The 23,718-nt window shown below is 37.9% G+C and overlaps 2 protein-coding genes across 4 annotated transcripts in view; both read left to right on the top strand.

The window, feature by feature from the left end:
* The window catches only part of nat16 (N-acetyltransferase 16), a 56,810-nt gene extending 45,306 nt beyond the window's left edge, over positions 1 to 11,504 (top strand). For all 3 annotated transcript variants that reach the window (XM_028474969.1, XM_028474967.1, XM_028474968.1), the window contains 4 exons: positions 876 to 1,101; positions 2,932 to 3,156; positions 3,259 to 3,599; positions 4,096 to 11,504. In XM_028474969.1, coding sequence (XP_028330770.1) covers positions 886 to 1,101; positions 2,932 to 3,156; positions 3,259 to 3,599; positions 4,096 to 4,324 — 1,011 coding nt within the window. In that variant the 5' untranslated portion in view covers positions 876 to 885 and the 3' untranslated portion in view covers positions 4,325 to 11,504. The remainder of the gene's footprint in view (positions 1 to 875; positions 1,102 to 2,931; positions 3,157 to 3,258; positions 3,600 to 4,095) is intronic.
* A 5,054-nt stretch (positions 11,505 to 16,558) lies between these two features.
* The window catches only part of acox3 (acyl-CoA oxidase 3, pristanoyl), a 44,741-nt gene continuing 37,581 nt past the window's right edge, over positions 16,559 to 23,718 (top strand). Inside the window, exons 1-3 of the mRNA XM_028474036.1 lie at positions 16,559 to 18,080; positions 19,807 to 19,948; positions 21,127 to 21,224. Of these exons, the coding sequence (XP_028329837.1) occupies positions 19,829 to 19,948; positions 21,127 to 21,224 (218 nt within the window). The 5' untranslated portion in view covers positions 16,559 to 18,080; positions 19,807 to 19,828. The remainder of the gene's footprint in view (positions 18,081 to 19,806; positions 19,949 to 21,126; positions 21,225 to 23,718) is intronic.

The following is a 23,718-nucleotide window of genomic DNA, read 5'->3' as shown; positions in this document are numbered from 1 at the left end:
TGACATTGATATACAGAAGGCATAAAACCTTGACAGTGTCATGTCATAGATGATGAATACCGAGCCCTTTGCTAGCACATCACTTTGATATTTTGTTGTTTCTTCTCATGTATCATTTCTGTATGCTTATGTTACAACACATGTTTTCTTTTGGCAGAATTTTGTTTTGTTGCTGTTTTTTTTTAATGTAACACACCCTGTTTCAAAGCTTTGTATGCAAACCTGATTAAATGAAAAAAAAACAAAAAAAAAAAAAAACATCATAATGAAGAATGAGCTACTGGTTATTGCTTTCTTCATTGCAGAGACACTCGGGCAGATTGTGTCTTGTGTATGATGCTCAACATTTCTGTGCCCACTGCACTGACTTCCCCCCATCCAATCAGAGCACTCACTGAAAACCATGTGGATTGTGCAAACAGTTGTGTACAGAGCATGATGTGCCTTAAAGCTGTCAATGGGGGACACTTCACTGTCTGTCTTTATACACTATTCCACCACTTCTTTTGCCAAGCAATAGAGAAACACCAGAGTGTATATCAGAGATTTTTAGGATTGAATGGGTGCGAATGTGCATGACAACTCTAGGATTATGTTGTTTCCTGTCTTTCTTTAAAGATTTTATATTATCTGTCTTCATTTTGTACTTTTCTCGCTTTCTCTCCCCCCAACCCTGATTCACCAGGTATGTATTGTACCCAAAGTGTTTGGACTAGTTTCCTTGTTTCTTTGTTTTTTGTGTGTGTGAGTGAGTGACAGAGAATAAGTTGTGTGAGCTTATTCATGAAAGTTCAAACAGTGAGATGGGACTCCTGCTCTAAAATGTGTAACACACTGAACCAGTGATAACCCTCCTCCACTTTCTATCCCATCAGTTGTTTGAAGATGAAGATTGATACCAGCCTGACTATACTCCAGGTCCCAGAGGCCCTATCCCAAGCAGGTCTGCAGTTTTCTGTGGCCACTGAGGAGGACTTTGATGAAATCATGGCTATGAGCCAGGATATCTATGGTGGTCTTGACTACCTTCCCACTAGATACACCAGCTGGCTGCAGGAGATCAACCGCATTGTTATACTGGCCCGCAAACATGGAAAAGTGGTACGTTAAATCAGTTTCCTCAGATGTTCAAAGAGTTGTGAATAGGGTTACTAATCTCTTGCTCCTGATTATAAATGATTATATGCTGCTAACAAAACTTTAACATGTTGGAATTATTAAGACCCTTTTTGGGGATCATTGTGGCCAAAACTTTTGATTTAGAAATAAATAGTAATGTACACGTTTAACAAAAAAAGTAAGTAAAAACACTTCCATGCATCTGTCTATGGGACTCCACATTTCACAACGCAATGACAAACTCAGTGTTTTTTACCATGAAGATTAAAACAAACTTTCAAGCAGCAATTTCAGTTTTACTTTTTTTTAGCAAATGATCTTAGATTTATTGATATATGAGGCCTATGTTATGTCTATATTCTGATTAAAAAAAATATCATCTCCAGCAGCTTTAAGTGGGAAAAAGTGTTCAGTATTTTCAACAAAGCACATATGCAAGGTTGTTTTTTGTGTGCTTGAATTGGGTGGCAATTGAGAATCGAGTGCTGAACTTCTCCATTCTTTAAATATTATACCAAAGGAAAACTGATGGAAAAACACCTAATCTGAATTTGCACAGTGCATACAGACGTACTGGGCAGAGAGTAGGATAACTGGGTCGTAGAATACCACCTACTACGACAGCATGAGCTGCCACATCTTAAATAGTGACGTAGGTTAAGACTGAGTTGGTGTGTGGCTGACAGAACCTTCAACATGTTTTGGTTGTGTTGACCATGGTTGAGTGAACAGGTCCATGGAAAAACAAACAGCCTCTAGAGGTGCCTGAGAAACCTCTGCTGGGTCTGTGCGTCTCTACAACCGAGAAAGGGAAGAGCTGGGCTTGAAATCCAGGTGTGAAGGTAGAAAGGATAGTGATGGGGAAACCAGAGGTTCATAGGTATAAAGCATTTAATACAATAAATATTGGAAACATTTGCTATCCAACAGCAACAGTATTTGATTTAATGAGAAGTAAAGACCAAATTTTAGATCTCTAAGGCTATGATAAATATGTGCCAAAAACAGATTTTTCTTTTGTGTATAAACCTTACCTAAACTCCTGTAAAACCTTATTGTCAATCAATGTGATTGTCACATTCATGCACAAAGAAGAAGAAAAAAATATTCACCTTAAATGGTGAAGCAGTTACAGCAAAACAAAGGGAGCAGCCACACCCTAAACAGTGAAGGAGGGTAATCAGGGAGATAAGATACATCAGTGGGAAGGAGGGGCACTCGACTCACATTAATTAAAAAAGGTAGGAAAAACAAGGAGGAGCCCAAAGAAACAGGACTAAAGGTAAACTAAAAAGAGCAAAAGCTCAATACTTAAATCTGCAGAAAACAACAACAGGAACAGTAATGGACTTAAACTCGTTACCTCTGCTGTAACACGACACAATGGCTGGCTGCTGAGAAGCCCAAAAAAGCTCACAGACATATAATTAGAAAACAAAGGCCACAAACACTTGCTTAAACCTCAGAACAAGACCAAATACATGACAAACCAATACCCGATGAATTTCAGGGAAAAACCAATAAACTAGGACAAACCAAGGATGGAACTTCTGAAAGTTAACCCACAAACTCCCCGATCCATACTGCCGCATCTCTAATCGATTATGTTTTTGTGGAAAAGTAAAAATTAAAGTAAAAGTGTGACGGACTGAGCTCAGGCTTTCTCGTCCTCAGTCATTCTTCTGTAAAATTACCTCCAGGTACCTTTAAATCTTTTTCATCTGCTGAGGTTTTTCATGTCCTGTATGTGAGGCTGTGTGTTATTTTCTAACTTTGCTGTCTTGTGTGTATGTGTTGTGTTACACCTACTAGATTGCCCTGGAGTCGGTGTGTGTGATTGATGGTGGAGAAACTGCGCTGGTGGAAGGCCTTCGTGTTGCACCTCAGGAACGTGGCAAAGGTGTTGCAGGTGTTCTGCTTCGTTTCTGCTCTGAGCTGGTTAAATCCAGGTTCCCAGAGGTCAAAGTGTGCCGCCTTACCCGTGATGATCAGCTCGGACCCAAAGATTTTCAGAAATATCGAATTATAACTAAGCAGGTACATGCAACAAGTTAAAGTCCAAAGGGTTTTTTCTTAGCTTTTTCAAAAGGTGCATGAACTGTTTGTGTGTTCATTCTTAATTCACTTTGTGTTTGTCAGGGTATTCTGCTTGTGCGATTCCGAGCTGAGGACCTCAAGCTCCGTCTGTCTGAACTTGGTCAGGCTGATGATATCCAATCCTACTTGTCCACCACCTCCACCAATCCCACAGTGCGCCTCGACCACACAGCCATCCAGCGCCTGTATCTGACCACCGACCTGATGCACGGCGTGCTTCCTAACGCCACCATCATTCAAGACTGGCAGCCTTTTAAACTTTTACCCAGCAACATGTCCATACTTCTAAAGAAAGAGATTGACTGGATGGTGGATGATGAAGCCAATCCCACTGTGGGCAGCCTCTGTACCTTTCCATTCCATGTGCCCATTGGGGAGGATTGGTAAATGTCTCTCTTTTATTCATGAAAAGAAATATACATTATTTCTAAGACAACCAAGATAAGTATTAGTATTAGAGGAACTTTTCACACTGTATTCCAGAAGTTACTATTGCTAATAAGATGTATCTGGTTTCATGTTCTTCCACCCAACAGAGTTATTATTGCAACCACACATTAACAGGAACCATCTCATAATAGTCTTTTTTTTAATAATTAGGCTTTTGAAATGATAGCAGTAAATGTGTGTGGGAGATCGTGTTTGTCTCCAACTGTACCCGCCTTGCAGCTAACGTCAGCGGGAATAAACTTTGTCAGACCCCCATCAACTTTTACAGGAGATGGGGTTAAATGAAGACAAACACTTGTTTAAAAATAGATATAACAAAACATCCAAAATGACTTCAAGATAAACACAACACGTGTGTACAGCAGAATAGAGATGATGATATTGTGTCGGATGATACACGCATCAACTAAAGCCTTTTTTCTAACACAGGTATTACCTGAATATTGACATGTTTGGTAAAGACCTGAACCTGGTCCGGCAGCAGTTCTTGAGCCACCTCCAGCGCCATACTGCCACTTTGAAAGGTCATGTGATGTGCCAGATGTTCCTGGATCCGGCGCTCTGGAAGCCAATGGCCGATTTCTGCCTCCACAGTCTGCACGTGGAGCTGGTGAAAGAATACACTGAGCAATGTGTGGTGGAGTCTGACATGGTTTAGCTGAGGAGGGTGGATAGCAAAGAGCAGAAAATGAAAAACATGAGAAGAGGCACCCCTCTGCAGAGAGGAGCTGACATCCAAGCAAACAACGTGTAGTTTCCACCAAACACAACCTTAACAACACTACCTTCTAATGAGCATGGACTTAAAATCACAAGCACATCATCATATAAAATAAATCATTAGGTACCTCGTTAGTTAAAGTAAAAATCTGCTATGCCAGATGTCTCCAAAACATGCCAAAGCAGTGTAAATAACATCACTAGACATCACATTGATAGAAGATGTGCTCATTACTAGCTTGCATTTAAAAAAGATAGAAATCTGTTTTGTTCTCAAGTTTTATTGAAAACCAATCAAAGTTCCAGCCAACACAATGCTCATGTAATGTTATTGTGGATGTGAGTTTTACTGAATTAATCATTAGTGATTGTGATATTAGGTCCTTGCCATCTATTTCTAAGAAAGGGTAATATGAGCTTGGAGAAGTTTTCTCACGCTGGTTAGGGTGATGCTAATCATATTTACATTACACGAAATGTACGAATTACACAAAAACATGCAATTATTATCGAAAAATCTTAAACCTTTCATTTCTGTTCTTTCTCAAAAGGAGAGCTTCTCACTATGTACAAAAGGCTGAGTTGGGTCACTAAATCTGCACAACTCGAAAGGCACTTTATTAAAACTACAAGAACAGGACATAGTAGAGCAAAAAGGATCAAATTGGGCTAAATTGCCATGAACAGGATAATATTTGATTTATGTTACCTTTGGTATATCAACGTGTGCATACCCAGTGCAATGGCACACAAAATGTCTGACGGTTTGTCCACCTCTTTGGTTGAGCTTATGTTTCAGAATTTTTCCACTTGGAATAATTTGTTGTAAATATATATTTATAATTATATATACAAATATATATGTGTGCTACTGACTTAATATTTCCACCTAAATGCTGCAGATAAATCTTTAACTTAATGTAAAAAAAAAAAAAAAATGTAGGCTTACTTTTGGATTCTTAGTCTAATGCTTAACATGCTAAGCATACTGAAAGCAAAAGATGACATTTGAGTGTCAGTATTAACAGAAGCTCCATAATACCCATTGAATACATCACTAATCTACTCTATGTTGTTTCTGTTATAGTACTGACAGACACTTCTAGTTCATTGTTTAAACATAACACAATGCTGTGGATTATATCATGGTCCAAACCCTCATACATTTTGGCCCTGTTTGCTTTTAATGACAAAAAACTTAAAACATTTAATGTTCTACGTACCTTTCTTCAAAGTTAATCTCAGAGGAGTTTTCAGGACACCAAACATAGATGGACTTCCTCTGTGTTGGTGCCCATATGCATGACCGTTGTTCAATGAGTCCATGCTAACCATTAGCATGCTGTCATTGTGAGCCTGTCAGGACACAGAGAGCATGTTTCACAGAGCAAACACAGAGTCTCACAGGCAGGTGCTACTTTATCTGCCAGTGTGTCTCTTTGGTTTGTGGCCATGGTATAAGCATAGCTACAGACTGTCTGTGGAGAAGGTGCCATCATCGCACGGGGCATATAGCGACTACTATGCAACTTTTAGTGTCCTAGAAGAATGTAAAGAAAGTAGAGGCATGTTAATCCAGGTGGTATTTGCTTATCCTGAGTCTTCTGTCTAAGCCTAAAGACGAATTGAAATGATGCTGCTCATCAGCGTTACTCGTGTGTGTTACCATCTTCCTCACATTGTTTCATCATGTCATTGATTGATATCTCTGCTTTCTACATCTTATTAACATTCAGAGGGTACTTAAGTCATACTTAAGGTCACAATCACTGTCTTATTAATGTTATACAGTATATTATGTGTGGTTGGTTTGGCCTTTAAACTAACAGGCAACACTTATACCAGGAGTCTTAAGGAGGGTGTCCTGCTGTATTTAGTTTGTTTTATTGTCACTGAAACTGTCCCAGCAGAGCTAAAAGTCATTCTCTAAGGATGACATGCCCTGGTGGCATTAAACTGAAATCAGAGGAGCGGCTGGATTTCTTTCTCTAAAAACACCTATACAGAAAGTGAAAACCTTTCTCTTTTTTTCACTTATTTTTACTTTTGTAAATAATACTTTTACCTCCCTTTGCCCTACATTTGTTTTTATTTTGGCCCCATTCACATGGGATTGTTGTCTAATGATAAACTGACTTATATTTATATAGTTTAGCGCTTATATCAGCACTGTAATAGAATAACATAATTTGCTACTTTCACCCATCGATGAAATACTCCCCACTCAGAATGACTGTGAATCCCCAGCCTTGATGCTGCTAAACATTACTTAGTGAAAACTTTAGCTCAAAGTTTGTAGGTAGATAGGAGTGAAGTTTAGAGATTAGTACTAGTTTTAATCAGCTTTGTTTTTTGTTTTGTCTTTGAAATGCAATTTTAAAGTGAAGAGTGCAAAAATCTTTTTCTGTGAATGCATGAGTTTAGGTTAAATAATAGCAATCTTTAGCATGTTCCCTCACCAGTTAGAACTGAACATTTTCTGCTTCAAAATTGTAAAAAACTAAAAAAGCTAAATTTCCAAAATAATAAACAAAAACTGGTGGATATTTTGCCTTTTCACAAAATAGATTGATTTTTTTTAAATGTCTGTAAATCCACAAACAAACAAGACAAAAATCTGCCAAAAACAAAACAAAACTGGTAACCACCTAAATTGGCATCTTTCTCTGAACTTGAAAGTAACTTGAATTGAAAATACAAATTTGCATGGAGTAAAAGTTCAACACAAGGCATCAAGTTCTTCCTCCTAAATGTGTAATCTGTGTCCACTTTTTTTGCACTTAATTTTTTAAAACAAATTTAGGCAAACTTTGTACATTTTTTGGTGTCTGTGTAAAGGCAGGACATTTTAGGATCAATTATACCTTTCAAATGAACAGGATTATTTGATTTGGCAAACACCCTTTCTAACTGCTTCTTTGCTCATATGACTGGATTTTAATTTGTCTTTACAGTCTCTCACGCACGCATAGAATGACCATGGTGTTTGTTACATTTGCCTGTATCTAACCTCAGAAGCATCTATTTTTTTAATCTCCAGCAATAGTCTGAAATAATCTTTGATTTGACTTCATACTGATTTTTAAATTCTCTCTGACTGTACAACAACAAAAAGATGTCAACTGTAAGGTGATAAAGAAAACAAATACAAGTCAAAACAGAAACCGTTTTTCACTGAATATTGGTGTGGTGTAAATTATAATTTCTCATTTGAGTTTTATTAGGAGGTGGTTTCTGACATTGTACTTTCAGGTTGTAACCAAAGAAAGTCACCCACTCATGCCCTTTATGTGCTGCCAGCAGGAATTGTTGGGCTGATTCACTTAGTCTGTTGTCACAATGATTTACCATTTTACTAAAGCTCATTTCTTTTTGAAGCAAAATTTGTTTTATTTGATAAAACGAAAATATCGATTGCCATCAAATCTTTCTACACAAGTGTCTTTGATTTGATTACAAAAGAACCAAATCATATGCGCAGAATGATGCCAGCTGAAATGTATATGATCCCTTTTAAATGTCTTCAACACGACTTGGTTCTCAAAACTGCTTTCTGATCTAAATCACGAGTGCATTGTGCTCAAAATCCTACGCTCACCTTCCGTGTTGTTCATTAATTTGGACAATTAAAGTCAGTCCTCTTCCTCTATGCTCAGCAACAAATCACATCCCTTGTTTTATGTTTGCTTGTTTGTTTTTTAAACCTACTTTCTCTTGCTGAGATGCTGTGTGGTCATGCACTTCTTTTTGCTGCATGACCGAGGCCACTTAAGTAGAAGATTTTAAAGGGTTTCACGTACTTTTTGATGCTATAGTGAGCAGAGAGCACCAGTAACAACATTAGGGGATGAATAGGAAACTATACTAATGCTCCCATTGTTAAGTACCAGCAAATACCAAGACATGAACCTGTTGATGTACTGTAATGTCAGCCAGACATTAAGCTACAACGGTCCCCACTGTTACAGGCTTGACGTTACCACTGATTAGCCACACGGGCTATGGGTCATTCTCTTTGGAGAACAAACTCCAAAAAGGACTAAATGATAAGAATCCTCGGATGCTGTCTTTTTTAATCCAATAAATGTTTAGTTTTCCATCATCGTTCAGTGAGTTCTGCTGCCACTTCACTATCAGCCTCATAATAGAGTGAGATGCATGCGTGAGACCTCACACTAAGTCAGAGTGCTGTTTGTCCACTAATCTGGTGAACAGCACAGTTATCTAGCAATACTCACTGATCAGCCATAACATTATTATAACCTATACCCACATATTGTGTACATGAGCCTTTTACTGCTCCTAACACAACACACACACACACAAATCATGCACACATTTAGTCTTCTGGACTACATAATGTGTTTCTCATCAAATGGATTCCATTTTTAAGGATTGTCAATTTTTTCAGCTATTATACGTCACCTTTGAGAGCCTATTGATCTGCTGTTATCACACATACTAACAGGAGCATTGGTGTGATTCATAATGTTATGGCTGATTGTTCCATCTACTAATGAACGCTGTACATCACACTACATTCAACTCTGGGCCAGAGTAAACCTTTAAAAGAGAAAATACAGGCTCCCAGTATTCAGTGTGTGTAGATGACATACCTGCTGCTAGAGTCAGAGCTTTTATTGACATCAAGGTAAACTTGGTTTGTCCCAAATTTCAACTGGGAAAGCAGGTCCAGAAGACAAGACACAAGGAGTTTAGTCAGGCGAACGGACACGAAAGAAATATTTTGGGTTTATCTCCTAATAATTGGATTGGGATTACCGGTGCATACCAAATCTTTGCTGTTTTTATAATTGATCCTCTGCAGAATGCTGATGCTCTAAATCATGAGTGGTCTGATGGTTTTTGTCAATTCAAGTCTGTCACATCCTAAAGGGAAACAGATTTATTAATAATATAAAATATGCAAGGTTCTCATGTTGAACATCTGAAAATGTAATGAAATAGACCAGCATCTAAATCAGAAAATGACAAGCAAATATGATGAGACATATGAAAAGATATTTTCTTAAAAGTGTGATGCTTGTAAAATATATTGTCATTTGCAAATTAAAATAAAAAATATTTAAAATTTTTGGACTAGAAGTGAATTAACACAAGCCAGAGTCACGAGTTGAGGTCCTAAATCTTCTGTGATTTTTGTCTGTATAAGAACAAGCAGTAAGGGATGACAGGCCTCAACTACAAACGTAGAACTGTTTCCCTGAAACACTGCATATTGTGGGGTGGGGGTCTTAGAGTTCAGAGGCTCTTGGCTTTAGGACCCATGTGTAAAGCTCAGGGATCTCTGCCTGAAACGTGACAGGGGTTTCATCTGTCATTATTTAGTGCAGATAGTCAAACATTCCCATGAATTCATTCTGTACCACTCTGAAGAGTTTTGTGTGTAATGCCATCCAACAGGAAAAGGCCCTAACGTTCTAAAGGAGAAACTGTCTTTGTATCTGCAGATTGTTTGTTATTAATGTGCATGCTCGAGAAGGCTCCTTCATGTTCCAGGTAATAATACCTGGAAGCTTTTGAACTGCATGACGTGAAGTATTACATTTCTTTCTGCCTTGGAGTTCTGCAGATTAATGGAAATCCTAAAAACATTTGTTAAAGTGTGTCAGCGTCTAAACATCCGTAGACAAAGAGCCTTTCTGTGTTGTGTGAAAGAAATGATGGTTTGACAGGTGCACACTCACCTGTGTCACAGTGATCCTACTCTGAGAGGACTTTAACCAGTCACTAATGGCTTTGTGTATGTAAGAATAATACTGTAAATCTAGAGATTTTGCTGTAGATGTTTGGTCTGGGATGGAAACTAAATGCCTACAGGATATTTTTATGAACTAGTAGCTTTTTGGAAAATGTAGTCGCACTAAGGTAAAGATTACAAATTGAAGTTCCCATTCCTATTTTTTAGAATAGAACTGCAGATATTTTGTAATCTTAACTTTACTGACAGACAGAAAAGGGAGAAGGTGTAATTATGTTATTGTTATTTAAGGTAGTTTGCTTTGTGGTTAAATTATTGTAAGCATAACCTTTTAACTGATAGATAATCTCAATTTGGTTTCAAGCATTAAAACACGTGGTAAATGATACTTTAAATGGTTTTAAGGGAAGGAAATGAAAGATACAACATTCTTTTGAGGTCATTAAAACTAAAAGTGAGTGTCAAAGCCAAATTCTTTGGACCAGATTGTATGTCACTTCAAACCCCAAGTGTAAAGAGCCATTAGTCGCTACTTTCACATGTTGGCACCAGCATGTTTTGCAGCTACCAATTAACCCATTGGATGGACATTGTTGAATGAACAATTTTGGATCCAAAGAATAATAAGACCAGTTTGTGTTCAGAAAGGGAGAAATGGGCTGTTAAGGCTCAGTGCTTCCCTCAGCTTTCATCCAGTCTTTAGGGTGCAGATGTGTTTCTGACTAACAATTGATGTCTGTGCTTACAGTTTTGTGTACACAGAAAATCCAGCATGTAGAGCTTTTATAGGGTCACCCAGTGAACTTGGTCTAAGATAACATTTAATTGTATAAATGATATACAATCACAAGCTGTACTTTAGTGATATTTGGCAATAATAGAGTAGCAATCATCTCCTGTAAAGTAGCATCAACTTGTGAACTGATGTTCTGTTTGTGTCCTCACTGTTCCTTCAAAGCCAAACCTCGGACTTTGCCTGCGACACTATTCTAAGGTGTGGACATACAATGCTTGGTGACTGTTCTGAGGAACTAAACCAGCAGAAAAACAAAACTGTCTATCATTAGTGGACCAGTCTGTATCACACTTTTTCTTTTCATTTTGTGAAAGTGTATACTTTTGGATTTTTCTGACAACTTCGCTTTAACAGCTGAAGTGACTTTCTAGCTTAAAGGCTAACACTCAAAATAGAGATAGTTTAAACCAGTGGTTTATGGAACATGTGTCAGCTTCTAAGACGTTAGTGATAATCCATTTACCTCTGTACTTCTATGTGGTTCCTTTGTATTGGCTGCTTTGTTGTGGCTTTATTTGGAAAAGTGTTGGATCTCCATTTTAGGAACCATGAACAAATCCTCATCTGTTGTATTTCAAGTAAAGACAAGCAACGACTCTGCTTTCTTTCTCTCTTTCTTTCTTTCTACTGATTCTCTTCTTTTTGAAAATATTTGATTATCAATACAGTATATAGACTCGGGTTCCTCATATATTACCATATATTACCGTTCTTGGAGCATAGGAAGGCTTGTTTTTATATCTTAATAGAATATAGGTGTTAACATGGTCTAATAGCTACAGAAAATTCTATTGCTTTGCTTCAACAGCTCCATTAATAAGTTTTTTTTTAATGCAGTTTATTCCCCTATGACAGCATTTATCTGCATAGACTGACATAATGAATTAGGAATGCAAAGTGAATATTTAAGCCTTGCACTACTATGAAGGGCCAAGCGCAATCCTGCTTTATATTAAGCCTGAATATATTTAATATTCTGGTTCTGAGTATTCTAATAATTACCCTGGCTCTTATTCAAATAATGTGATTCGGGGAGAAAATTATTTAAAATGAGCTAGTTTTACCTTGTGATATGTGCCCATTTACTGCATCTGTAGCATTGATTATCATCACATCTCACTGGTTTTAAATAGTTTATTCTGCCAGCAGGTGGCAGTGTTGGCTTGGCTGTGTCAGGTATTAATGCCAAGCGATCCTTCTTAAACACAGAGGTAGTAGATGCAATGTAACACAAATCCACATTAATAGTTTGAGGGGCTTGTTCTGGGTTTAAATTTGTTTTATTTTTTTCATTTACAGAGGAGAGTTTTTAGTTACAATCTTTTAACTACAGAAATCACTCGTAATCAACCACAGCGATTTGTCCTCCAATGCTGCGTTTACACTGGATGCGTCACAAAATGTCCGTACGTCCAGATTACATACAAAGTCAATGGATAGATGCTTCCCAGATGTTAATCTTTCCAGTGCGGCAGTGCGGTCTGATCCGTACGTCAAGTGTGTTGGCCGTGCGAGTGCGCTCCCGATTTTCTGCATATTTGCACATTCGCAAGAGTTGAAAATATTGAACTCCTGCGGCTGTTTTGCATGACGAAAGCCAATCAGTCTTTGTTGACAATGACATCAGGCCGTCAACATGGACACCGGTCTGTTCACCCATTGAACCATAGAGTAGAAGCTGTGTGTGACCACCTGGAGCTGTATGATGCGGCCTTTATAACCGGAACCGGACTAGGAAGGATTTGGTGGTAGTAGCAGGTAAAAGTTCTCTCTGTAATTGTCATCTTTGAAAGTCGGCACTGAGCTAGGATGGTATTAGCCGCTAATCACACCAGCTTTTTTCACGGGTGGTTTATGTTTATGAGAGGAGAAAAATGAGCGCAGCTCCTCGCGTCAGCAGGCAGTGAAACTCACCAAGTTGGATGTGTCGCTGGTGGAAGGGGCTTTGCTTCAGACTTGGATATGAAGCGAATCGGGACATTTTTTGACCCTGCGGACCCTGTGGTATGTTTCGTGCGGGAGATGCGTCCGGTGCCGCAGAAGATGCATTCGGTGTGAACGCAGCATAAAATCTCAATATGAGGGCCCTCATTTATCAACCTTGTGTAAAAACGGGTGCGGATTTCATTACCAAAGCTTGAGTGGAATGGAGTGTTTTTCCTATGACTTCAGTATAAATACATGTAAGTCCGTATCTTGTTGGAAATCTAATCTTGTGTCGATCATTTTTTGATTGATGCATATCATTTTAAAGGCTAAAGTTTATATATTATAGAAGTTTGTGGCAATTACCTGTACTCAATATTAATCGCCTCTCAAACGCTACATGTATTTGCTTGCTTGTGTGGGCCAGTGCTACAGGACAACAGGATAGAGATAGTAAAGGAAGATACAGACCAAGGGTCCGGGATTGGGGGGTTACAGCATGTGTAACAGGGTCCTGCTGATGGTGGAGGTGGGATCAGTGAAGATGGGTTTGACAGGCTTTAACATTTTATCAGTGGGGAAGTGTCCAAAGATAAATTAGCACAAATATTCTTGGCACATGCTAGTATTTCAGATCATTCATATGGCTACACATTAGGAAATATTGGATTTTTGGCCGATGTGCCAATAATTTACAACTCATTTGGCTGATAATCAATATTTTTCCCTCACACCTAATTGCAGAGAATTATTCTGCATACTCTTTATCATGTTGGAAAACACAGATATAAGGCAATCTGAAATTGACGTAGCATCAGTAATCATTCCCTGTTTAAAATAAGAAAAATACTTGAACTTACATTGTTATGTAAAACATGTCATATTCATTCACGATTGTTGTTTTTAAACCACACATTGAGATACTTGCTACCTATGCTACTTTAAACAGTTATACCTACTTACCTACTCACATTTTGTATTTGGATGGTAAAACAGCATTTTTTTTTACAAGATCCAAGCATTCTGTGTCAGAGTGATATAGGAGAGGAAAATCAAACTGTTTGGAAATGGGTAAAATCAGTGAATAATTCCACTTTGAGATTGTTGAGTGCCTCTTACTTGGTTTACAAGTACTCCTGCTGTTTGCACACACAAAATGGCAGTGCTTAGTCCCGCCTCTCCTCGGGTGATTGGGCGTCAATGTATATGATGTCTATGGGTTGATCCATGAAGCAAAGGCTGCTATATTAGCTAATTATATCAGTAGAATGGCCGATATCTGATACTTAATTTTAAAGTCGATATCTGTGCATCACTATTACATATCGGTACATAGTATAATATTCCATAGCCTCTTGTTCTCAAGATGATCACTCCCACACTTGCTTTTTTCAGAAGCATCAAAACAAGCATGGACTTACTGAGTGGTTTAGGGTCCAGCAGCTCATCTTCTATCTCTTCTATCATCTGTCACTGGTTTAATGCTTCTAGTGACAGGAACACCACACAAGACATTCTGATGACTTAAGACTCAAACAACACGAGGTCATCATCAGTGAGCCTTTTAACTGACCTTCACATTAAACACTTTCCTGCTCCCAACACATCATCGTGATGCCTGATAAATTCTGCCTGCTAAGAAAAGCCATGATACAGAACACATTAATGCAATTCACTTCTACAGTTTACAGTGTGCATGTTAGAGGGAGCTGACACTGAGTACAATCACAAATGAGAAAGGTCAGAGCATATTGTCTCCTTGGTATATTCAAAGTAAAATCCAATAAACTTTGGTAGAGACCTTTTTACAGAACACCTTATTACCACAGGCAGGCAGATATCACCAACAAATAAAACTGTGCAATGAAAACAAAGCTGATACTGTAACGTAAATAACATTTTTAACACCACTTTTACTTCCAATAAAAACTGCAGGTTTATGAGTTTAGCAACACCGCCTCCTACTGGCTGACAGTGGCACTGTTCTTTGCGTGCTCAGACGTGTCAAAGTCAAGGCCCGTAAAAAGATAAAAGATCATGTGTTATTGTGCAAATGACCAAGTAATTCAGTTGTAGATATCTCAGATTTTCTAAACACACAATTTCAATAAAACTTCAATGCCTGCTGTAATTTTAAATTTCAAATTGTTCAAATAACTCAATTATCCTCAAATTATTTGACATAATTCACCAAATTAATTAAAAGTGAATCACAGAATCAATTACCTTTAACTCATATCTGTCATTGCTTGGGTATTGTCGGTGCATTACTTTATGTAGCATTTATCAAAGTGCAAACTTGGGACAATGTTCATATTGCTCGTTTTCCCACCTAAAAATGGCTTCTCACTTAAAATCAAACCACTTCACATTTGGCCGCTAAACTAATATGAGTTTGACACCCCTGCTTTAACAGCTCTCTTCATCCTGTTTCCTGGAGGCCCATCCTCTTGTCTTAGCCATGTCCTGCATTATTAAGTATTTACAGAGCTAACTGTTCACACATACATTTGATATATTGGTGTTTTGGAAGCAGGAGATTTCTGAAACATGCTGACACAGATTCTTAAGGAACGGGAATTAGAAATCTTGTGATTGGATACAAACCATGTATTAACAATTTAAGCATCACTGTATGTGTGAATTAAAGATGGAATCACTTGTCCATCCACCTTTACCGATCAATGATGTGCTCGTTGAACAATCCAAAGGTGATTCATACCTAAACATTAGAAAGTTTGGAAAACTCAGCATCACATTTCATCCCTGCTCAGTGACAAACTCGTATGTCGTCTATTGGTTGATCCCTTTCTCAGGATCCCAGAACATGTGGTGTTCAAGCGGGACGTGGGTAAAACAAATGTCCTTTAACATTTTTAATATGAAAGAATGGAATGACAGAGAAACCTGGAGCACATTCTGGCCTTTGTTTCAGCCTTTAGCTTCTTTAGTTGTTCATTGTTGGGCTAATTGATTATATTCAAATATATATGTGTGTGTGTGTGTGTATAGGCTTTGTATACACGTGTGCATTTATATTTAATATTATATATATATTTTTATATTCACATTTGCACATACTGAAATCAGTCTACTGAAAATCAAATGTGTCCTTCACACCTCCTCATCAAGTCTGGAAAAAGCACTGGAGGGTTGTTGGTTCTCATCCCAGGACCAGCAGGAGAGATATTTCACAGATCTAAGCCCACAAAGCCGAGGCTGTGACACTGAGGTGCTGGCACTGAGTGCACACTGAGGAAGATTTTTAGAGTATTGTCGAGCTTTGCAGAAACATTTTGGTGTTACTAATGTAAGCAGAGTCCTGCTCTGATAGGCCTTTATTGTGCCTTATTAAAGTCCCTTCTGGGCTTTCTGAGAAAGAAAGATTTACAGTTGTTCCTCCGACTTTTATCATCTAAGTGTTCTGAGGTTCAGCTGACGTACAGCTCATTGAGGTTGTCAATAAAATATTTGAAGAAGCAACAGTAACAGAATATATATATATAGGGTTGACATCAATTACAATTATGTTCTCAATTACTAAAGTGTAATTACAATTAATCACATTTACTGAGCCTAAAATAAATAACGCCATAGAACTTAACAGGTTGGTTTTAACCCATGTCTTAAATAAGCTGTAAAATACACCAAAATATTATCAATCATCCAATTTGTTTTTCATCTCATGTTTTTTTTTTTTTTTTTTTACAAATGGTAAAATGATCCTCAAGAGAACTGACAGGTAGTGGAAAAACTTGATCTGAAACTGTTAACATATGTGTAACTGTAACATGGTTCCACAGTTTTGCATTTAATTAAATTGTAATTGATTTTTATATGACTTCCATGCCAATTACATTACAAAGTCAATTATCTGAACTCAATTAAAATTCAGCTACCTTTACAACAGCAACAACTATTTTAATCACAAATACAATTATGTCATAATTGTAATTACAATTACAATTATAATTGACCCCAACTCTATATATACTATTTTACTCATGATAATATTAAGCATTGATAACAATTCTATAGGTGAGTTCTTCCCACTCAGGGTTCCATTTAAATACTTTACTGTTCTTATGTTGTGAGTGCTAAGTTTAGGATTGATATGTATATTTGCATTTTCTCCATTCGTGATGCACTGCTCATCTCTGTTATGCAAACGAGCTCAGTTCACTGTCATGGACAGGGTATACAGTATTCTGTGGTTAATAACAGCTACTATGCATCAACTGAAAAGAACGTCATAAAAAATATAAGAAAAGTATGAAAAGGGTTTCCACCTAAACAGCATCCATCCAATCACACGTGAATGTCACCATATAACATGCAATGACACAATGCGGTGTTTGAAAAGAGCATGACTGGGTATTGAATGATTTTAATTTGACGGGTTTTGATAATCAAACATACATGAAATACTAAATTATAGTAATTAAAGTAAACAAGTCCACTGCCGTAACATGACAAAAAAGCCCCTAGTTATTGAAAAATCCTGTGGTTACTGCCTCATCTGTGTGAACACCAAATGGATATTGCTGTGATGGACACAGCACAATATGCATAAAAGTATTCATGACAGTTTCATCAAGTGTTTAAAATAAATATACTTTAGTATGGAGGTGTTCAGCCTCCCCTTTTCTTGGAAAGCTTTCTTTAAGTTGTCAAAAATGTTTATGTGGCAATTTGTGCCCATGCATTTTGTAGAGCATTAATGAGGTAAGGCAGTTCATTCCAAAGGTGCTCGATAGGGTCAAGGTCAGTGCGTGTCAGTCAAGTTCTTCCACTCATCAAACCATGTCTTTGTTAGATTTGAATAATGAAGGGCCTTCCCTAAACTAATCCACACATCTGGAAGCATAACATTGTCCAAAAAGTCTTGCTATGGTTTGGCCAAATATATATTTTTAATATGCTGCATTGTTACTTGTATTGGCTTGAGAATAAGCTATATTTTATGAATGTGTTTTTCAATAAAGTTTGATAAAAAAAAAAAAATGAAAAAAAGTCCTTCAGAAGAATCTCTTAAAATTATGTTAACTTTGATCCTTACTCCCACTGCACTCCAGTTAATAACAGGTGAATAAAGAAACTCGGTTCTCAGTATTGAGGCTGAAACCAGGTGCTTTTATTCTGGAGGACTAGACCGGAACAAGGAAGTGGCTGTGTGTTAGTTCAGTTAGCATTCCGTTTACACAGTCAGTGTTACGAAGAAGGACAGAGAAGCTTCAGGCCCAGCAGAAGGTAAGTTTGAATGATTTTAGACATAAGCAGCAGCTCTTTAGACCGTGTGGGCTCTGCTTGGAGCCACTGAGGACGTTTGTGTTGGAGTTAAAGCAGCACCAACACACATGAACTCTGCCCTGCAATGACTCACAGCAGAAGCTCCAAGGTTCACAGAGATTCTAACAACACACACATGTATACTGACAAACTATCAAATATGTTTTAACAACTCTAACTGCAGTCGGTTAGTTAAAAATACAGCCGAAACAAACCTGAAATATTACTTTTTGTCATCTTCCCAAACACACTGTTTTCCATTAGTGAACATCTGTAGCCTTCAGAGCACAGTGGACAGATGTGAAGTAACACGTCCCTTAAGTCAAGATTTAAATACAGATGACGCATTTAACGAGTGGAGACGCACTATATTAGATTTTAGGTTGATATCTGATCATTTGACTCATAATCAATAACGATGTTCCTCCGATCGATTCCGATGTGATTTCTTCTCTTCGCAGAAATTAGGAAAAAATTATAAATACAAAAGTATATTTAGTTATTACATATTATTATACACATTAAAAAGAAGGGGAATATATGCCCCCCACTTTGTGTTTGTACGCACACGCACGCACACACACACACACACACACACACACACACACACACACACACACACACACACACACACACACACACACACACACACACACACACACACACACACACACAAATGGACTGGAGCAATAATCTGATAAGCAAACAAACAGAATGAACAGACTGTTGGACCTTCTACCCACTGTCACCATGGGCTGCTTCCATTCTCCTGTGTTGTTTAAAAGCAGATGCTAAAAGGAATGCAGTGAGAAAACAAAGGCTAGCGCCTTGCAGTAATGGAAGCTAAACTTAATAGTTTCAATGTAGACATCAACTAAATCAAAACATAGCTCAGGTTAGACACATGCTGGTAAAAACAGAGATTTAGTTCTAAATATCCATCAGATGATGTCAAACTGCTTCTTCTTTCTCCAGCTCACGTTGGCTGTCACAGACCAACACACAGAGACACAACCACTCACACACTTATTGAACTGCACACCAAACAATGACACTGACAGCTTTATGAGTTGTGAGAGTATGCTACACAAGCACAGGGAGAACATGCAAACTAAGTAAGTAAGTAGTTTATTTATAAAGCGCTTTTTGCAGATAAAATCACAAAGTGCTGTACAGAGTTGTGGTAAGAGTACAAGTGCAACACAATAGAATAATAAAACAAGAGTGCATAAATATCATAAGAACAGCAACATTAAAGGGCGAATAAAAATTAAAATCCAGTTAACTAAAAGCTTTACTGTAAAGTGTAGTCTTCAGCAGTTTTTTAAAAGTGTCCACACAGTTGACTACACCAAAATATCCCAGGATGTTGTCCTGCCTGGGAGAGACCCTTTCATTTAGATTTTTACAAGTTCAACACTAACGGAGGCATATATATATATATAAAAAACTGCTGGGTGAGAAAGCGAGCTTATTAACTGAATGCTTTGTTCTTCACTGTCAGCTGGCTGTGTCACTGGTAATGGTTCAAATGTTGTTACCCATTGACAGATTTTTTAAAATAATCAAATTTGTCACAAATTCATAGAAATGTTATTTTGTTTCAAACTGACATCACATTACAGCCCTAGTTATATTCTTCCATGCAGTAGAGAAAGTTACTTTTGAACCACGTGTCTGTGCTCAGTGAATCTAAGCCGGATCAGAAGATGTCGTCTGCAGTGCCAGACCTCCCCAGTGGACCGCTGGACATGTACAGGAAGAAAGCCTCCTTCAACTGGAAAGACATGTGCCTTTTCTTAGACGGAGAAGAGATAGTACAGTTCAAGGTAACATTCGTGTCAACCTCTGCATCATGTTTGCATCACACATGTTGCGATGAATTAAAGCTGAAATCCAGAGTTTCTGAGAAATCTATGTTTATGTATCATTCTTTTGAAATGCAAAAAAAAAATATAAATATATATACAGTATATACAGTGAAGAAAATAAGTATTTGAACACCCTGCTATTTTGCAAGTTCTCCCACTTAGAAATCATGGAGGGGTCTGGAATTTTCATGGAAGGTGCATGTCCACTGTATGAGAGATAACCTAAAAAGAAAAATCCAGAAATCACAATCTATGATTTTTTAACAATTTATTCGCGATCACTCAGCCAAAAGGCTTCGACTTCCTGTTTTTGAGACTGTCAATCAAAGTGAATGCAGAACTGTGCACGGAAACAACAGTCACAACAGCAAACAGGTAAAATATGATTTTGACTCTCACCTGACCCACAGACCTATATCAATGTGACCTTGTTATGTTCTGCGATGCGCGTGCAGAAAAGTAGAGGCGTGGCTTCTGGTAGATTGGGAGAGGCAGTGGGAGGAAGTGGAGCGGTTTAGGGCGGGACATCGAGACGTCCTCTCAGAAACTCTGGATATCAGCTTTAACGTAACTAACTAAATTGGATTTATAAAAATAATAAAAATCCACTGTGCTTGATTTGAGTTTTTACTCTTGTGGTGTGGAGACATGAGGCTAGCCTGCTGTTAGCTAAGTAATTGAGTATTTTATAGCATAAGTATTACAGGTATTACATGTTAAACTGCACTATAAAATCACAGCACGAGTTTGCTACGTCTGCCTGCCTGTAGGGGCAGTGTTGTCCACATTTGTTGAAATTTCAGCATGGAATTGAATTTTAAACAAAATCATAGTCTTACGCCAATTTAATGTGGTGAAATATGAAGTGTGTAGAGATTTCTAATATGAGTTTGTTCAAGTTCAACTACTGCTTACATATACTGTACATGTGTATCGCTTGGTAAAGTTTATGTTCCTGTGAAAGGTGTCCCAGTACTTTTGGCAGAGTTGCTTTCACTGATGTAATCCGTCCTGCCTGTGCAATCTTAGTCAAACAGTTGAAGACAAACAAGCAAAATTCCCCGGAGGTTTTAATCCAGGAATCTGAAGAATAAACCCTTCCCAGGTCACTGTGTCATCTTTCTTTATTTTTGCAGCAACATGTGTTCAAGACTCTGGAGAATGATCCAGTGTTTGCACGTCAACCAGGTGAAGACTTGCCTATAGAGACGAGAAGAGAGTTGACCTTCCTCAGGTATCATCATCATCCTTGTCCCCTAAAATAAAGCATCTAGCTTTCTAACATTCTGTTCTAGCAGCTGTGTGTCTGTTTATAATTATAAACCAGTCAGTGTGCTACCTGTGCTGCACACGCTAAGAGATTGCACGCACTATTTGTAGGCCTTTGATTTCAAAAATTCCCAAATTCACTTTCAGGGTCTACCCATTTCCACATAATGTCGGCATCACATTTTTATCATATTTCCCTGTTTAGATGACTTTATAGTCTATAAAAACTTTGTGCCAACCATGCTCAATAGGGTTAATAGAGTCAATATCATAATATTGATTTCACATTTTAGGTCCAAGTACGCTAAAGGATTGTCCATCTGCTTTCCGCCATACTCACCGCATGTAAAAAGACCCAAGTAGTAAGGCTGTGAATGAAGGCGGTCTGATGTGATTCATTTACAAGAAAAATTATTCATTTACATAAAAATGTCTGTGAAATAGTGTTATAGTAGTCGACACCGGTCTTGGTCTCGAGACCAAATTTTAAAGGTCTCAGACTCGACCGTTCGAGACTAGCACTAATTCCTGCTATTTTTAAACTTTTATATAATGTGATAATAACAAGGAGAAGAACGGGATAAAACAATCCTTTATTCATTCTTTAATCCACCCTGTATAATGACCGCAACCTTCGCGTGTGCGTGTGCGTGTGTGCGTGCGTGCGTGCGTGCGCGTGTGCGTGTGTGTGCGCCGCTACGGTTTCATTTTGGAGGACCACGGAGCGGAAGAGAGATAGAAACTAATCACTGGTAAAAAAGCCCAGTAAAACTCTTAAGAATCAACACCAGGAATAAATATTTACTCCCTGGTGAAGACAGTTGCTCTAACAACTGGTAAAACGATAAACTACGGGGACGCATTTACTCCGCCTCTGGCGCCATCTTGCATTATGTCGTCACCAGCGCGTCATCGCCTGGACTCAAATAACTGTAAAGAGGTCTTATATTAGTCTATTTTCTTTTTAAACTGCTGTTTCTTTGTAGCTTTAGACTCCAATTACATACAGTATTTGTATATAATATCTTCTCTACAATATAAACAGGTTCACAATATAACTATTTTTTTTATAGTTTCTGTTTCCACTGTATCCAGAATAATAATAATCTTTCTCAACAACAACTGTTGGAATCAGAATCGTTTAAATCCAAACGATGCCCAACCCTAGCAAAGAGGAAACACTCTGCCGTATGTAGGTGACAACCATGGTATTTTTGGCAGAAATGCTTTTAAACAATTGCTGTACATTCAGCTGACATAAAAATCTTGTTTTCAAATATGTAGAATAATTGTGAATTTTTCAGTAGCAGTAGTAGTTTTAATATTTTAGTTAATTTTTTGCAGGCACCTTTCTTCTTCGTCAAATGTATTTAAAAGAAACTAAAATTAAAGAGAGAATGTTATTTAACTGTCGAACCTTGTCATAATTTTAATTGTTTTTATATTTTTTATGCCAGGTTTTTGTGTTGTGAAAAAATGACACCAAGATAAATAATTTTACAACTTTTTCCACTTTTAATGTGACCTATAACCTGTACAATGTAATTGAAAAACAAACTGAAACCTTTAAATGGGAAAAATAACAAATGAAAAACTTAACCTGGTTGCATAAACATGCAGACCCTTAAACTAATACTTTGTTGCAGCATCTTTGGCTTTTGTTACAACATTCAGTCTTTTTCGGGTAAGAGTCTATCAGTGTGGCACATCTTGATGAGGCAATATTTGCCCACTCTTCTTTACAAAACTGCTCCAAATCTGACAGATTGCGAGGGCATCTCCTGTGCACAGCCCTCTTCAGATCACCCCACAGATGTTCAATCGGATTCAGGTCTGGACTCTGGCTGGGCCATTCCAAAACCTTAATCTTATTCTGGTGAAGCCATTTTTTTGTTGATGTGGCTGTGTGCTTAGGATCATTGAAAGGTAAAGTTCCTTTTCATCTTCAGCTTTCTAATAGAAACCCGAAGGTTTTGTGCCAACACTGCCTGGTATTTGGAACTGTTCATAGGCCTCATTTCCAGCTGAAGAAAAACAGCCCCAAAGCATGATGCTGCCACCACCATGCTTCACTGTAGGTATGGTGTTCTTTTGATGATGAGCAGTGTTTTTTATTGTGCCAAAAAATGTACCTTTTGGAATTATGGCCAAAAAGTTCAACCTTGTTTTAGTCGGACTATAACACATTTCCCCACATGCGTTTGGGAGACTTCAAATGTGTTTTTGCAAAATGAAACCAGGCTTGGATGTTTTTCTTTGTAAGATAAGGCTTCCGTCTTGCCACCCTACCCCATGGCCCAGACATATGAAGAAGATGGGAGATTGTTGTCACATGTACTAAATAGCCAGTACTTGCCAGAAATTCCTGCAGCTCCTTCAATGTTGCTGTCGGCCTCTTGGCAGCCTCCCTGACCACTTTTCTTCTTGTCTTGTCATCAATTTTGGATGGACGTAGTGCC

The sequence above is a fragment of the Gouania willdenowi genome, chromosome 18 (assembly GCF_900634775.1).
Source record: "Gouania willdenowi chromosome 18, fGouWil2.1, whole genome shotgun sequence".
NCBI classification, from domain to species: Eukaryota; Metazoa; Chordata; class Actinopteri; order Blenniiformes; family Gobiesocidae; genus Gouania; species Gouania willdenowi.
Note: the sequence above shows the minus strand (reverse complement) of the source record. Positions and strands in the feature narration are given on the sequence as shown.